The sequence below is a fragment of the Glossina fuscipes genome, unplaced genomic scaffold (genome assembly GCF_014805625.2).
Source record: "Glossina fuscipes isolate IAEA_lab_2018 unplaced genomic scaffold, Yale_Gfus_2 1, whole genome shotgun sequence".
In the NCBI taxonomy this organism is placed as follows: Eukaryota; Metazoa; Arthropoda; class Insecta; order Diptera; family Glossinidae; genus Glossina; species Glossina fuscipes.
The window spans coordinates 30,511,760-30,529,168 of record NW_023998415.1 but is presented as its reverse complement, the minus strand read 5'-3'; the positions used below and the strand labels follow the sequence as shown (position 1 = coordinate 30,529,168).

Genomic DNA, 17,409 nt, shown 5'->3' with positions numbered 1-17,409 from the left:
TTACATTATAGCTGTTGCTATATAAATTTTCTCTAACACAATAATGTATGGTGTGGTTGCGGGAGTAGAAAATTCTTTCATTATTCATAATTATGTTTATCGTTCTAAGCATTTTTATTACAATTCTTGCAATATCTTAATTCACAACATGACCAATAATCAATAATAATCCTCTAACAATATCATCTTTTAATTACATAAAAAGCTAAAACAGAACTTAGTATAAATCATTCGAAAAAAAAAAAACTGAAAACAATAATACATAATAAAAAAAAAAAAAAAAAAAAAAATTTTAATGAAAAAGTGAAAGCATTTTTACAATCAAAAAATTTTTAATTACATATCACCAACAACAACACTTAATAATGGGAGTGTTAAACAGCCTCAAAAGAAAATATATTTTAACAAACAAAACCCTTAATCAAAATAGTTATAGCTTACGTCCCGAAGCCACAACTTTCATAACTTCAACCTATAGAAAAGTAAATTATAATATATAACAGTATAAAATGTGTTACATTTGTAGAGCAGCTCAAAAACCTTTAGATTCCTTTAATTATAGAGAAAGAGAGAGAGAGAGAGAGAGAGAGAGAGAGTGAGAAAGTGAGAGAAAAAGAGTTGAAAAAACTATAGAATTAAGAAAAAGCCAGCAACCTGTTATGCATGCTTTAACGGCGAGTTAGGAGAAGAATTCATGCTCAAAATGCGGATAAGCGCAGAATGTAATTAAATCTCAAAGCCCTTCTCTCTAATTCCGAGGGAATCGGGAAAGAAGAAACTATAGTTGTCTCGAATTTGGATGCAATTTTCCTGTTTGCTTTCAATTTCGAGAAAGATATCCATATATATATATCCATATAGATATCCATATATATATATATATATATATATATATATATATATATATCTAGTTCATCTTCTTTATGATTGTCACTCAATCTAAAAAGGAGAATTAAAACATGAAATATTTTTTTGTCACTCGAAATTGAGGGAAAGAACTCATCATGCATATTACATAACTATGGAATTCATGTCGATGCAATAAAATAAAAAAGAAAGATATAACGTCAACCAAATAATATGCTTATGTATTCTAAAATTAGGGATAGGAGGCTGTTGCGTTTGCAGAAAATAACCCAAAGGACTGTAATATAGCAGCAGCAATGGATTGTTGGACCATAGGGAATAAACATGTGTAGTGTACGTACAATTTTATAAGTAATAAACTAATGTTTGCAATAGAAGAGTAAATATGATTGAAATATCGGATATTCATATAGAGGGGGAAAAATTGGCTATTGGTCTTTTCCTTCTCTTTTTTAAAAACACATGATAAAAATCACTCATTTTATAGTTGATCATGATGATAATGTTAAAAATAAATGATAAATAGAAGAATTAAAACTAGAAGTAAAAATTTCTTAAAATTCCTGCTAACTTGTAACACTCTCTCTTCAGTAATAGACATAGAAATGGGATGTAGCTAAAGACTAATAGTCGTATCCTGAACAACATTCAAGAGACGTCACAAGTCACAATTTACAAGTCACAAGGATTTTCTCTTCCTATTTTGTCGTTTGTGGTTTCTTTGACTTAACGATTTTGAACTCCTTCGTAATACGAAAATTCAAAGTAAAATTAAAAGTCAAAAAGCAAACGCATTATTTTCTCTCTTATGACTAGTAACACACCATGCCAGTGTGTACACCGTCCCCCGTAAGTTGATCACATAATATATAAGAAATAAAGTTTTCACACGCTTTGTTCTTTTTTGATATAAATGAAAGATCTCTCGTTGATTATATAGACATTTCATATATATTATGGACAAGTCTGTCTTCTCTTTCCGTTCCATCGATCATTTCTGCCTTTTTAGTTTTTGAATTTGAATATTCGAAAGAGTAGGTAAAGAGATGAACAGGAAAAAATAATGTCATGCCTGGGAAAGAAATTTGTAAAACTATATATATATATATATATAAATATTTTGTAAAATTGCAATATTAATAAATAAATAAAGAAGAATGCAAATAGAAAGTGTAAAATGACTACATTATGTGTGAATAATAAATATCCTTAATAATTGAAAATCTCCCGACAAAATTAAAAATTTTTTAAAAACCCTGCAGATTTTTCAATCTTTCTCCCTCACGTCATCTATTATTTCTTTCGCTCTCTTTCTGTCCTTTTAAAGAATTTTTCCATTATATACAGAAAGCGTTCATATCTTACTTATTTACATCAGTCGTTGAACGCCTACGATTAGCAGCAGCCACAGCGGCAGCTGCAGCGGCCGCTGCTGCAGCAGCAGCTTGTTGCTGTTTAGCAGCAGCCGCAGCTGCTATAGCTGTAATGGCACGTGGACTTAAATTGCTGCCCGCTCTCGCCTGTATTTGTATATGCTGTTGTGGTTGCGTTGACGACGTTTGCGATTGTGCTTGCTGATGCTGCACAACTGCCGTTTGTTGTTGTTGTTGCTGTTGTTGCTGCTGTTGTTGTGACGTAGTCTGCGTCTGGCCTATTATAACCGTTTGCGTTTGAGGTTGCTGTTGTGTCTGCTGTTGCTGTTGCTGCTGTTGTTGTTGTTGTTGTTGACCTTGTTGCGGTGTAGTTTGTGATGCTTGACTTGCTGTAATTTGATTTAATATACGCTGATGCGGTTGCTGATGTTGTTGGGGTTGACCTGTGGCTTTTATTGTTTTCAATTGTAGCTTTTGTGTAGACATTACAATGGAAGTGGCAGCTAAATTAACAGCTGAAGTAATTGCAGCGTTAGTACCGGCTAAAATTGAATAAAACGAAATAAGAAAAATTTGCAATTTAATTTATATATAAAAAATGGATATTTTCCAAAAATTAACTCACCATTAACAGTTGTAGCCGCGGCTATTTTTAACGTCGATCCACCGATTTGTCGTTGCGTTATTAATTGACGACTACCAGCTAAATGTTTTGCACCTACAACTTGTATATTACGTCCGCCCTGCTGTATGGTGCCAACTAGCTGTATGGCTTGATTTGTTTGACTCCCTGCATTTCCGGTACTGCTCACAGTTATAGTTGCCTGTTGTTGCTGTTGCTGCGGAATATTACCCGTTTGTGTTTGTTGTTGATTAGTTTGTTGCTGTTGCTGTTGTTGCACTATAATACTACCTCCCGTCGAGGAAACGGCATTCGCACTTCCCACCCCGCCTACAGTTGTAGTCGCTGTTCCTGTTGCACTTGCTCTCAATGCGGAAGGATTTAGCTTTTGGACACCCGCGCCGACTATTTGGGCTGCAAGAAATTGGGAATTCGCGGGTTTTTGGTTTGTTGCTGTTCGATTGATTGATATTGATTGATTTGATTTGATTGGACTTGATTGATTGATTGATTGATTGATTGATTGATTTGATAGGTTAGTTTGTATGAAAGAACAATCAGTGCCTAAAAGTTATTCACGAGCAAAACACAACCCTACCCATCTAAACTCGAATTGATTTTTGATTCTTTTTTTGTTTTGTTTTTTTTTTTTTTTTCTTCATTCAAACTTAAACGAATAAATAAATAAATAAAAATGTTATTAAACTAAAATAAAAATATTGAGTCGATGATGAAACAAAATGCAGAAAATATATATTACGAGTGTTTGTTTTTTTGTTTTTTTGTTTGTTTTTACATAAAATAGTGATAGTGGAATAAATGAAGGTCAGGAGGTAAAAAAGGTGAATAGAAAATAAAAGAAAATTCAAAAATAAAGTGAATATTTTTTGGTGCAATTTGAATTTGTAGTAAAAATAAATTTCGAAAAAGAAACTATTGAACCTTTGAATCCTGTTTTTAATGCACTAAAAGAGAGGGGGAAAGGGGCATTTAATACTAACAGAACTCTTCTAATACAACAGAGATTCCTTCCTTTAAAGATTTTTTAATGTGAATTTTTTTTTTTTTCACGAAATCATTATTCAGAGACATTTTATAAGTCCATGTATAATTTGTTTGTAGTTTTTTTTCGGTTTCCTCATTCCTCCAACCTACGGATTAAGTGTACTTAACTAAATCAAACATCAGAGAGAACCTGTATTTTATTGCTTTTGCCTTTCGAAAGGATGAAATCATCTTTCACGCTATGCTCACAAGTCGAGTTATAAGTCGCGTAAAGAAAAAATGTATCATAAGCGAAACTGTGAATGTCAGATATGCGAAATTTGCGAAATTTCGTTACAAAGATAATCTCTCTCAATGCCTCTCGCTCCGATCGAACCTAGCAAATCAAGCCTTTAATAAATTCTCAGATTAGATATAACCTCAATCTGCCTAAGTGGACATAATTTTGCTAATAAATATTTGCTACTAACATAGCAGCTCGAGAAAGTAATTTCATATGCCGACATGTGCAATGTAAAGCAGCAACTGACACCACAGTACACAAGAGATCATTAACACTGGATGACGAAGTGTAGACGATTAAGAGGATTAAGTGACAGAAATAGATGACTGCGATATTGGCGTTTGATAGCGCGGAAGGAAAGCAAACATATTCAAAACCCCAATCCCAACTTTATATAATTTGCTTGAATTTATGCCGTAAACTCTCATGTCGTTCGAAAATTTATATAAAAACTAATGCTTTGCGAGTAGTCTTTCTTTAAAGAGCATTTATATTTTTTTAACGAATTTCGGAAAGACGAGTTTATTTAGACGTAATAGTTGCTGGACCCAGCTCTTCAATCATAAACTATCTTCGCGGTATCAACTGAAGCCAAATTTTAATTAAACCTTTTTAAATATATGTCAGGGTAAATTTAATTTTAATCAAAACTCCGCCCGAAGGACAGGAACGATTTCTTTAATCGAAATCTTAATTTGGCGCCGAATGAAAATGTTAGAGCAGTTTCGATAGCCAGTCCAATACGAGTAATACAAATCTTTATTGGCCTTTTCAGAGATGAATAATATTTGACACCGTAAGCAAATATGATAAATATAAGTGACTTCGTTCAATCTAATGAGTTTTTTTTTTTTTTTTTTTTTTTTTTTATACTTATCACCGAAGGATGAGCCCAGAAGTAATCATCACAGACTCTATATATATATATTCCTGATCAGCGTAAAATTTTAAATGGAGTTAAGCATGCCCGCCTGTGGGTCTATATGTTATATCTGTTGTAAACAGTATTCTGCGCTTAAAAATAAAGCTATCGACTTCAAATTCGGCAGAGGCATTGCAAGTTCCCGCACACAGTTTGATAAACAAAATGGTGCCAAATCGATCGAAGGACACGTCCACAGCGTCACGTAAACTGAGAACACCTTTGTTTTTCAAAAGTAATAAAAAAAAAAAAATGTTTTTTTCATTACTCCTACGTCACTCCTGTAGCAGATAAATCCACAAAAATTTGAACACATTCATTGAACACGGGTTCTATGTCGTAGCACCGGCATAGAATTGGAAAAAATTGCCCACGCTTACTCAGTATTACAGTGTATCAAAATTTGATTTTTTTTTCCATTACTTTTATAAGACGCAGAAACAAGCTTCAAAAACCCCATGAAGTATATAAGTTCTTGGCCAGTTTCATATTTGTAATGCATCCAAAAAACGTCCGCCTGTTTGTCTGTCCATCTATTTGTCCGCGCAACCGAGGTAAATATTCTCCCGTTAGCGAAAATGAAGATGTCGCCTATATCGCCCACCCGTCTATGCGACAATCATTTTTCTTTTGAAAGTAGAAAAAATCAATTGGGCCCACTTCATATTATGGAACATGAAAATTTAGTTCTTTTATATTTTTTTCTCTTTTTTACGTTAACCGTGATTAGTAGTATATAAAAGATTCGGGCACAACCGAATATAATTTTCTTGCTTTTTTTTTTTTACATTCCTTTAACTGCTTGTGAGCAAAGAAATTTGTATTCATACTGTGCCTTTTATCTATAACGCGGAGTATCATCTGTTGTCAATTCGCAGAATATTGAAGAAGAAAAAGAAGAAGACTATTTTCAAAAATAACCTATTTTTACATTTTGCAGCCAGGAGAATATCATTCTATGTGAAGTGAACGCAAAGTGAAAGACGTATCTAAATCATATTTCCAAGTGTTAGTAATGAGATAAAATATCACTGTGTGCCCCCAATTCCTGAATAACAGATATAGTAAAGTGCAGAATTTAGTCTCCGACGTTCGGCGGTTCATACTTCTGCATGACCACATGCGGTCGTAGGACTTATCCTTTAATCAACAACTTCGACGGAAACTATTGTGAAAGTAAAAATATTGTAGACAAGTGAGGGCGACGACTAAATACCCTACATCATTACGTCTAATATGATTCTTCATTAATTTTCGTGCTAAGCAATAACCAAAGCTTACTTCTCATAACACTTTTAGGTTAGGTAAGACCCGAAAAAATAGATCCATGTGGTCTGAATTTAGTTAAGTTCATTTTTTTTGTCAAATTACTATTATGACGAACGAAGCTTATCTTTCATAAGACTGGCTATATGGCAGTTAGTTGAAAAAATTACGCCATTCCATTCAAGTTTCCCACATATATTTTGTAGGTCAATGTCCTAATTTCAACAGAATTTTATCAAGGAATCTTAAAAAATTATGCAATTTTTTTCATATAAAACAACTTTTTCCAAATGGAATATTATGCGAGGAGTCGTCACAAAGGCCATCATTTCAAAAGCTTACGGTCTTGAATCAAAACCCGTTAGTGTACGAGAAAAAAGAAAACATTGTGCTTAAGTTTAACGAAAGTATATAATGATCGTAGCAGCTCCCATGAATCTGTTCACGTCATTTCGATTAGTGTTTTGGACATAAAAGAAGATCGTCTTATTCCGAGGTACCTAATTTTTCCTCAAAAAAAAAAAAAAATTGAAGTCTTAACTAAAAAAGTCGACCATCATCCTTGACGTAATATATCACTTAAGGTAATTTTTAACTTTTTCAAAATCCCCATTTATGTCATGGCAATTACGATTAAGAAAATTTCGAAATTCCGGAAAGTATCTAGAAAACTGCCAAGCTGACTGGACTAGGAAATGGCATAAATTTTTTGCTTTAATTAGGCAGTCGTTATGAAAACCTTGACCGTCACTAAGAAATGCTTTTTAATTTCGAGTCACAACATCTTAACAAAGGTATAAACATTCGCGGTACTTCTTTAATAAATAGCTGATGGAAATATCAGTTCGATATTTTCTAGAGAATTTGAAGGCATTTGTTTCATTCAGTCTGCTGCGAAAACGTACGCAAATATATTTAAAGCGAACGTACAGTTATCGCTCACCTTTTATTATAACTTGCTTCTCTATTTGAAAAAAAAAACTATAAATATTATATTTAGTCTTTCTCTGAACGACTGAAACTTGTTTCTATTTCTGAGTTCTTTAGAAACTCTTTTTTCATTTTTCTAGACGTTGAGTGTCTGTCTAATCCCTTCTACTCTTTTATAATTACATTCACATGTTAGATTTTAAATACTTACCAATTGGTAATGTTAACATAGTTGTTCCACCAGTTGCTCCCGCAGGGCCAGCAGTCCCTGTACCGCCTCCACCGCCGACATTAGCGTTTGTTGAGCTAGCTGCTGCATTACCGGAGTTATTAGTCAATACTACAGTTTGTGTAGAACCTGTTGCTGTAGCCACCGCTCCCGCCGGCAAATTAACTATGGTACCTGCCGCTCCAGATCCATGCTGTTGATGCAATTGTTGTGGTTGTAATGTGATAGTATGTTGACTTTGGGCGCCATGTTGTTCCTGCACGTTCACTGAACCAGTGTTGGAAGAGACTGGCACGGATACTAGAAGGCTTCGCTGCTGTGTATGAGTTTGAGAAGCAGCGGACGTATTTTGAGCATTACTGTTACTTGTAGCTGCTGCACCGGTCGCCACAACCGACACTGTGGCGTTGCCTGATTGAGGCTGCAAACTGCCTCCTGTCAGCTGCAGAGAAATTGGCTGCGTAAAACCCGGTATTTGTACCTGGACATTTTGGAAATTAGCCATTGCTCCTTGTAGGGTAGAAAAATTAATGCCTTGCAGGTTTAATGTAGCCGTAGCTGTTTGTGGCTGTCCTGCTTGTTGCTGCTGCTGTAAGTGCGGTGAAGGGGAAGGCTGGGGATGAGGACTGGACATGGGTGAATGTATAGATGAAGTAGCAGGTGATTGTACCAATGATTTAGTTATATACTGCTGGGCTTGTTGTGCTTGCCCGGATGATTGCTGCGGCGACATATTAGGCATTGTTGCTCCTGCTGTAACTACACCACCACTATTTAAGCGCTCGAGTAAAGTTTGATTTTGTGTTTGTGATGATTGCGAATGATCAGAACCTGAGGGTGACGGAGTGGCGGCGTTGGCTAACAACGCATTCAACGTGGTAGTGTTTGTGTTGTTGTTGTTGCTAGAATTGCTCGAAGCAGCCTGTGGCACGGCAAAACCGCTGGCATTAGAAGCATTTGAATCAGAACCTGGCGAGGGTGCAGCCACACCCACTACTATTGCATTCGGCGGAGCTTGATTGGCATTAAGTGAATCTCGGCGCAAGGCGCTCGCCAGAACGCGTTGTTGTTGTATACCACTATTTAAAATTTTTATGCTGCCACTGTTGCTAGAGCCAGTGCCGCTTACCGTGCTTAAGGTATAGCTACCAAAATTCGTACTGTTGGTCATAATGGCTGGAGGTGAAGCCAACTGAGAGGCCAAAGCTGACATTGAAACTCTAACAGTTGTTTGTGATGCTTGCTGCTGCTCTTGCTGTTGCTGATGCTGCTGCTGTTGTTGTGTTACGTGATGTGGGTGATGATGTTGCGCAACATTATTTGCTGCTTGACCAAGATTTACAGCGATAAGATTGCCAGCAGTATTCGTACGAAATGTTGTAGTTGTAGTACCTGCCACACCTCCTCCTCCACCACCACCACTTACAATGTTAATTTTCCTAGCGGGATTTAAGAGATTTTGCAAGACTTCATTCTGCTGTTTACGCTGCTGAGCCGCGATTATTGTCGGTGTTTGTGGCCTTGGTGGTGTTGCTTGAACATAACTATCCGTAGTTATTACTGTGGATTGTGCCTGCGAGAGCGTATGGCCGGTATGTTGTACTAAAGTTACAGTTTGCTGTTGTTGTTGTTGTTGCTGCGTTTGGCCTGTGGAAGCAGTAAAAGTTCCGCTCGCCACCGGCGTACTAGTCATGGCTGCCGGTGCACTATTCAGTAAACTCAAGATAGATGCATTACTAGAATTCTTTAGAGTTGTTGTTGTACTGGAGGTATTTATTGATGCTGCAATTTTTAGAAAAGTATAGTCAAACATTTTACATGTTTATTTATCGAATTTCACTTACCATTCTGCTGCTGCTGTTGTTGTTGTTGTTGTTGTTGCTGCTGCTGCTGCTGCTGCCACTGATTAGCTGAATTCATAATGCTGGTGACAATGGCATTTATAGCAGGATTTGAGTGAAGATTGGTGCTTGTGTTGCTACTTGCAGTGCTTACACCGACGGCGGTATTCGGTGCACTGCTGGCAGTGTTTTGTTGCTTATGCAACAGTTGCTGCTGTTGTTGTGTAGACGTAGTAACAATTGGCGCTGCTTTCAGTTGCGCTTGCTATTAAAATATTTTGGATAAAGCAAATTAGGAAAAAAAGAACCTTAAAAAATCATAGTCATTAGAAAGACTTACTAATATTGGCACATTGGATGTGAGTTGTGATCTCAACGCTGAATTTGCTCCTGGAGGCAAAGCATTCATTTGTGTAGTTGTAATGACTTGAGATTTTTGTTGATGCGTTGTAGCCGGTTGAATGGTTATGCCGGCGTGCTGTAAAACTTGATGATGGGTCTGATGATTAGCTGCACTTTGTGCTGGGTGTTGTTGTACCAACACTAGAGACCCATTGCTTAAGCTTAACTGATGCGTGGTAGTTGTTGTTCCTCCGGATCCGCCTACTCCAGCCGCAGTGTTAGCAATTTGTTGTAACTGTATATGTGGAGCAGCAGACTGCGTAGTCACTTGCTGCACACCACTGGAGGCAGTGTTTGTGCCTGCATTTGTTGTTGCATTGACATTTGTGGCAGTGAGTGTGGCATGCTGCAACTGAACAGTTGCACCATTTGCGTCAAGAAACTGTGTTGCCACTTGGGCAGGATGCTGTTGTTGTTGTTGTTGCTGCTGCTGCTGCTGCTGGTGTTGTCTTAGTACTTGATGCACGCTTGCCGCATTATTACTGCTTATACCTAATATATTTATATTTTTCGCAACTTGATGTGGTTGGTGACCAGCTCCAATAGTCTGAGTGGTGCTACTGCTTACATGCTGTACGGTGGCCGGTAGAATGTGTTGCTGCTGACCGTTTGGTCCAACTACAACCATATGTTGCTGTTGTGTTGTCGCAGGTGCCTGTATAGTTTGTTTATGTAGTTGTTGCTGCTGTTGCTGTTGTTGGGCTGCTAGCAGAGCTGCTTGTCTTTGTTGCAATTGTAGTTGTTGCTGCTGTTGTTGTTGCAACAAGAGAGCTTGTCTTTGTTCTGGGGTTATACCTGTGTGTGTTACTTTAGGCAGGTGGCCGGGCACTAGATGAGTAATTTTTACTGCCTTGCGCCCTTCTTCAGTGAATATTTCAGTGAACTGTTGTATGTAACGATTGGCGTGCACCCTCGTGCCTAAGGGAAAACGGCAGGACTCGCCGTTGCGCTCACCTTCTCGATAATCACGATCCACATACAATTCGCCCAGGTACTCAGAATTAGAGGGCCGCTGAAATATCGATAGTTTGATGTGATAAATCACGCGACGCCCTTCGTTGTCTTCTCGCTCCGTCTCCAAAATGTACTCTTCTATTAAAATTGGATGACAATCGGTGGTTTCGCGCGGTCGTTCATTAATTTTTGCGAATTTCTCCACGTTGATCAATTGATCGGGCACTTTCAAGTTGGCAGGATAGTCTAGACGTGGTGGTCTTATGGGTCGTATTACATCTCTTGGTCTCTTAGGCACCTTCGACGCAAATGAACTTAGCATACTCGCATTAACCAATGAATTTCCGCTACTCGAAGTACTTGAACTAGCGCCAACATTCCGCGGTCGTGCTCGTAAACGTGTTAAATAATCGCACAACTCCAAACCATAATGATGAGTGAACTGATCCAATTTTCTTTTACGATTAATGGCAATTTGAGTGTACTTTTTCATCTGGCGTCTGAGTTCATGAGTGTAAAAGATTTGGCGTTCGTGTTGGCTGTTAATGGCATGGCGACCTATACTGGGGTCAGGATCCAAACATAGAGGTTCGGCGGTAGCCAAAACCAATTGGCTTTCCAGAATTGGTTTGTCTTCGGGAGCGCAACACACAGCCGATGATGACGAAGAAGAGTTTTGACTCAAGATAGTGGCAATATGTTGGACATCGGCAAACAAGGTTGCATTGGTGGGTCTTAATAATACATGCCTCGTATCACAGATATTTGTTGAGGTGGCAAATGTTTGTCGGAAATCCCGCACTTGAGCCACTACACAACCACCATAAAAGACATTCGGCTTAACATAGAGACGCGCTGTCGCCGTACTGTCATCTTGGGGGGCTTGTAAAGTTACGGTAGAGGCCACCAGCATATCCATTAGGAAATCAGGCAAAACTTCGCGATCAATGCACTGCAAAAGTTGATCATTTTCGTAAGGCCATCGTAAGACTTCGACCAAAGGGTATTCGCTGACTGCACTGTCGAATGAATTGTCTATGAAAGACGCATCATGAATTCTTTTGTGTTTCACATCAAATTCTGTGGTTTTCAAGTCGGGTGGCACGACAGAATGAAAAAGTTTTGTATTACTACCCAGTGTGGGATTGCTACTGGCTGAATTTCGACTAGAAATACTCTTATGTAACGCTAATGTAGATACGGAGCTCGTGGAGGATAATGAAGAAGAGTTGATAGATTCGTAGTGAGCGCCTAGAATATGTAGAGATCCATCAGATTCGGCAGTTAATTGTTGGCGATCGTCATAATGTAGAGCGAGAGCATAACCTTTGTTGCCGGGATATAAATTTACAACAATCGTATTGAGTTTCTCACATTCCACCACACGCTCAAGTATAAAGGAACGAGTACGTTGCTTAAGCTGAAAAAATCACAAAAGTAAAAGCCAAATAGAGGAAATCGTGCATTAAGATGTGATATAAAGATATATTTACCCCAATTTCAGCAAATAAGTTCAGGTCATTAGCCAAAAGTTGCAGGTAATGTTCTTTAATACGTTCATGGATGTTGAAAAATCGATGAGATGACGGTACCGTGGAACCTGAGATTGTAGAAGAACTGACACTGTTTGCTGACGACAAGTCACCACCACGTTTAGACGATGAGGAGGCTGCGGAAGAGCTGGAAATTGATGAGGTTTGTGCTAAACCAATTCGACTTGCCAGGGAAGGAGAATGTATTGAAAGTTTATTTGTTGCTGTTGTTGTACTAGAGGACAGAGATGTTAATGACGAGTCTTTTGTTTTTTGTCGCTTGCTGGGCGATGAGGTAGGCGACGTTAAAGAAGATGTCGTATTGGTCGACGATAACAGATGTGTAGCATGTGGCAAATGATTTTGATGATGATGGGAGATGCTATTGTTGTTACCACTGTTAGATGTGGTTGCGGAAGGACGTTTTTCAGCCTTTTTATTGTTGTTGTTGTTATTATTATTATTGCTATGACTGCTGGTATGAGAGCTTGATGAACTGGAATTTACACCTGGCGGAGTGGATAGTAACAAGTCGGGTACAATCGGTGACGGAGAGGTAATCGAATTGAAATTCGATAAACTAACCGAGGAAGCAGAGCAAGATGATACCGGTGAAGGAACTGCCAGCGGCACTATGACAGAGCTACTGTTGTTGTTGCCACTGTTATTTGTGGATTGTGTCAGCAAAGATAAAGAGTCTAAATGTAAAGATCCTCCCCCGCTACTACTATTACAAGATGCCAGCAATTCTATGGGAGGTTGATCAGTCGGTGTCTCATCATCGGCGTCACCTTCGAATATACATAAAGGCGGCTGACTCGGTATTTGTGAAATGTTGCAGTGCAACAAACTGGAATCTATGAGGGAACTTTTATTGCTGTAACTGTGGCTATAACCCGCTGAAACCAGACTAGGCGGTGGCAGACTTTGAAGAGGAGACTGTGGTGAAAGTTGCGGCAGGTTATTGCTGTTATTAAGTGCAATACCGCTGCCGGCAACATTCGTTGCACTGCTGCTGCTATTTGTACCCTGAAGAGCACTATGTAGATGATGATACTGTTGCTGGTATTTGTTGTGAGAGGTGGCGGCATGATGGTAGGATAATTGTGTGTTTTGTTGCTGCGTTTGCCTGAGTATTGAAGCGCTGCCAGGATGCGTTAAATTGCTAGACGTGGCCAATGGTGCTGAATTCGAATTACTATTGCCACTATTGGAGCCTTTAAGCTTTTTCAGTGTATCATTTATTATGAACTGAATGGTTTGGGCAAACAGGAAGTTTTATGGCAAAAAGATAAAGAAGAGATAATTTACAATTTAATGGATTAACGTGTTTGCTAAAAAAAAGTACCTCTAAATAGCGTTAAACACTTAAGCGCCTTACTTGAAATTACATATTAAGGCACGAGCGGAGAGGACCATTTAAAAACAAATTGTATGTATATATATAGAGAAAAGGTTGTTTTTAACTTACATCAGCTTCTTGACATGATGAATCCAAACTTTGCATTGTGCCAGTGAAGACTTCCAACTATGAAGTGATTTAAGCATTGACAACGACATTCAAAATCTTCAGCAAATTTCTTTTAATAAAATAAACATTCAAGGAACTCTTTTTTCAGTTATTAGCGGAGAGCACTATAAACGACGCCTCTCTCGGTTGTGATTAATGATTTGTCCTGCGGTTTATTTGTTACAATAATTATAAAAAATGTTCGCGACGATTTTTTTAACTTTTGTCTGGTTACACCGATTTCTTGTTAGTTTTTTTTTTTTTAGGTGCCATTGACATTAATAATCCTTTATGGTTTTTCTTCTTATTGTTGTTGTTGCTGTTCTTATATGTGTTTTATAATAAAAACAGAAATACGTTGACGTCTTGTGTGTGTCATAAGAGTAAAACAGAGTAGAGTACTACAGAAAAAGAGAGAGCAAGAGTGCAGAGTTGCTTTTGTTGTTAATATATTTTTGTGATAAAAAAAAAATGTTATTGTTGTTGCTGTCGCGAAGGTGTATGTAGTTGTTGTTGTTTTTGCTCCCTAAGATGTCATTGTGTGAAAAAGATCAACTGTTTCGCGTGTTCTTAGAGCCCAGATCCACAATTTAGTTGACAGCCAAGAAAATTCTAATATAAATCGTCTTAACACTTTACAAGAAGTTTAGAACAAATTTGCGCGAATTTCTGACAAAATATTTATTCCCCAAAAGTTTGCAGTATTTGTTTTAATAGATTTTTCTATTTTAGATGATTTTGTTTTTCTTACCAACTTTGCATTTTGTTTTGCTAAACTATTTGTTATTAACACTAGTCTAAAACAGAATTTGATAATAAGAAAGCACTTAATAAATAACCGAATTTATAACAAATAATCATTCACACACATATCGAGCAGACGGGGAAAAAATATATAAGAGCGACAACAGAAATCTCGAATTTTTATATGTTTGTACATATTGATTCATTTGCAAATTTTCTTGAAATTATTTAATAAAAATGTTTTTCACATAATTAGGCGTTAAAGAATTTTTTTACTTTCCATAAAATTCACATGTCCTTCTTTGCTCATACTTTTTTTTTTTTTTTACCATCAGTTTATTGTACGCACTTTTCACACATTATTTCTGTTACCAATTTTTTTCCAAAGAAAATTTTTATTCTAGTATAAGTGTTAAGGATAGTTGTCATGATTATAAGAAATTTTTGTTAATTAAAACAATTAAATTTGTATTTTATGGCATTTTATCAATTTTTCAAATAAATTCAAGTAAAAATTTTTGTTTTTCTGTGGAGAAAATTGTTTTGCAATTGTTTGGATTTGACACGATTTTTTGTGATTTTCTTTTATTCACATTTTTTGCTCTTTTCCTTGTATTTTATACTTTCTCAGTGACATACACGCTCTCTATTCCTTTCTCCCTCTCTCTCGCTCTTTCTCTGTTCACATCTATAATATTTTGACAACACACACAGCTGATGATATGCCATTTTCTAATTTTTATAATTTCAAATTTTCTAATTGCAAAATATTTGCATTTTCCAAATAATGAATTAAATAATGATTACTGAACTGATTTTAATATCATTAAAAAAATTTTTTTTTTATTAAAATTTTACACAAAACTAAAATTTTTTCTTACACTATTAGATTCGTTTTAATATGGCTGGCAACTCTTTACTGCGCGTTATTTCTTCTATATGACATTTTTATTTTGTTACACATACATACTTACGCTCACACTTTTCCTTTTTTAAGCTTATTTCTTATTATTTTTCAATTTACATTTAACTAATATCAATCCAACTTGTTTTATTAATAAAATTAAATTAATTTTATTTAATAACACTTTTTTGATTTGCATTAACTTTAGTAGAACATGCGTCAAACATGATTTTTGTTTTATCTTTGTTGACTATTAATTTTACTTTGTTGTTTTTTTTCTGGAAGCTGTCAAAAATTTTTTTTTTTTTTATTTGACAACAGCCTCTGCAAGAAAATGCCTTTTTTTTCTCGTTGAAAAAAAGGATATTTAGTAAAACTTTTGCACAATAATATTCATTATTCACCATTAGTTAAAGGTTTATAGATTGTTTAAAATAAATATCGATAATATTTCAATGTTTTATTTCACTCACACAATATTAATACACGGAATTTCTTGGGCGAAAAGGCGACAATCGAGAGTTGTTTTTGCTAAATTCGATATCTAATTATGAAAAATTGACAAAGAATTTCTTTGAGATTGACAGTTTACGATATGTACTTAAATTTGGCAATACTAGTCAATTTACGGTGTACCGTAAATATAATTAACAAATTATTAATATATGTTGAGTTTAAAATATTTAAATAAATGTTAATATTACTTTAAAGCCTGTAGATAATAAATATAATAATGATACAAGTGAATTGTTGAGCAAACTAAGATTCACTGATTGATCTCGAGCTATGCAATTGTAGCAGTTTAGAGTATTTACGTAAAATCATACACTTTTAGGACGTTCAAATAATACATTTCATATTATGAATTTTAACAAAACCTAACACTTTAATAATATTGTTTTTCTTTTTTGAAAACTTTATTAAAAATTGGAATAAATAGATATTTAATATATCGAATAGAATTTACTTAGCTTAGATGCATACCGTGTATTGAATAAACTAATGTATGTGCTGTTTAATCAATTTGTTTTTTATTATTATTAATTTAGCCAGAGACTAAAATTTGTTTTTTATTTAAGCTGTAAGAATGAATATTGGAGTTATCGAAATTTATTGCTAATGAAGGCATATTTTATGTAATAATACCTTTCATATTATATTGAAAGGTTAGTACACTTGATATAATTTTATATAGACTTGCCAGATTGAAATTGTTTTGAGGTATTGATATTGGCTGAGATTGAGTTCGTCGCGTTGATTAAATTACTCTCTAGATGGCAGTATAATATTTTTCGCTCTCATTTCCTTTATTTTCTTGCCGTTCAGGATATACATATATACATATTATAAAATAAGAGAAGTGAAATATGTTTCTTTGGTGCGTAAAATAATCAAATCTTTAAAATGAACGACATCCAGCTCAAATATTTTTATATTACCACACGACCACATAACGTTTATTAAATTTTGTCAAATATTTGTACGCCCCAAAGACCCCATAAAGTATTCATAATTTTATCACAATATGAAAATTGGTTAGGATTCAGACTTTGAAGCTTTACCTAATATAATCAACTTAGTCGCGATTTTTTCTTACCATTACTGTCTAAAAATAAACTAAAATTTGTTTCTTTTCTCCAAATTATAATCTTAAAAGATATTAAAATTAGTTTGAAATTTTCCTCTTTAAAAAAAAGGAAAACTTTAGGAATTTTAAGGTTTCAATCGCAACTATTAAAAAAAAAAAATGACATCCCATATAATTAAAACAATTATGGAGCACGGCGCTGCTAAATCGTGTAAGAATATATATTTTGAAATAGATACGTCCTTCACTCTATCCCACTTGAGGCTAAATGACATAAATGCACGCACGCACGCCTTTATATTACATCAAGGAAAAAGTATCTGGCCTCTTACCGACCAAGGTCAAATACGTTTTTCCTATTCATTAAATGAATTTTGTAAAAATATTTTGCAATATTTCTTTCTTTCACCGTAGAGCTTCGCAAATTTCTGGGCAAA

The 17,409-nt window shown here is 35.7% G+C and overlaps 1 protein-coding gene across 5 annotated transcripts; it reads right to left on the bottom strand.

Annotated features, from left to right (window-relative positions):
• Nucleotides 1-279: 279 nt before the first annotated feature.
• LOC119645223 (AF4/FMR2 family member lilli) lies at nt 280-15,475 on the bottom strand. 5 transcript variants are annotated; one of them, XM_038045270.1, is made up of 8 exons: nt 15,451-15,475; nt 13,698-14,137; nt 12,188-13,477; nt 9,679-12,114; nt 9,342-9,603; nt 7,480-9,279; nt 2,866-3,315; nt 280-2,782 (listed from the first exon to the last, which is right to left on the bottom strand). In XM_038045270.1, exons 2-8 carry the CDS (start codon nt 13,731-13,733, stop codon nt 2,229-2,231), a joined length of 6,828 nt encoding a protein of 2,275 aa, XP_037901198.1. In that variant the 5' UTR covers nt 13,734-14,137; nt 15,451-15,475; the 3' UTR covers nt 280-2,228. The 5 variants fall into 5 exon arrangements, with proteins under 5 accessions (XP_037901198.1, XP_037901197.1, XP_037901199.1 ...); XM_038045269.1 differs by lacking the exon at nt 15,451-15,475 and having other exon boundaries at nt 13,698-14,694; XM_038045271.1 differs by lacking the exon at nt 15,451-15,475 and having other exon boundaries at nt 2,866-3,276; nt 13,698-14,694.
• Nucleotides 15,476-17,409: the final 1,934 nt, after the last annotated feature.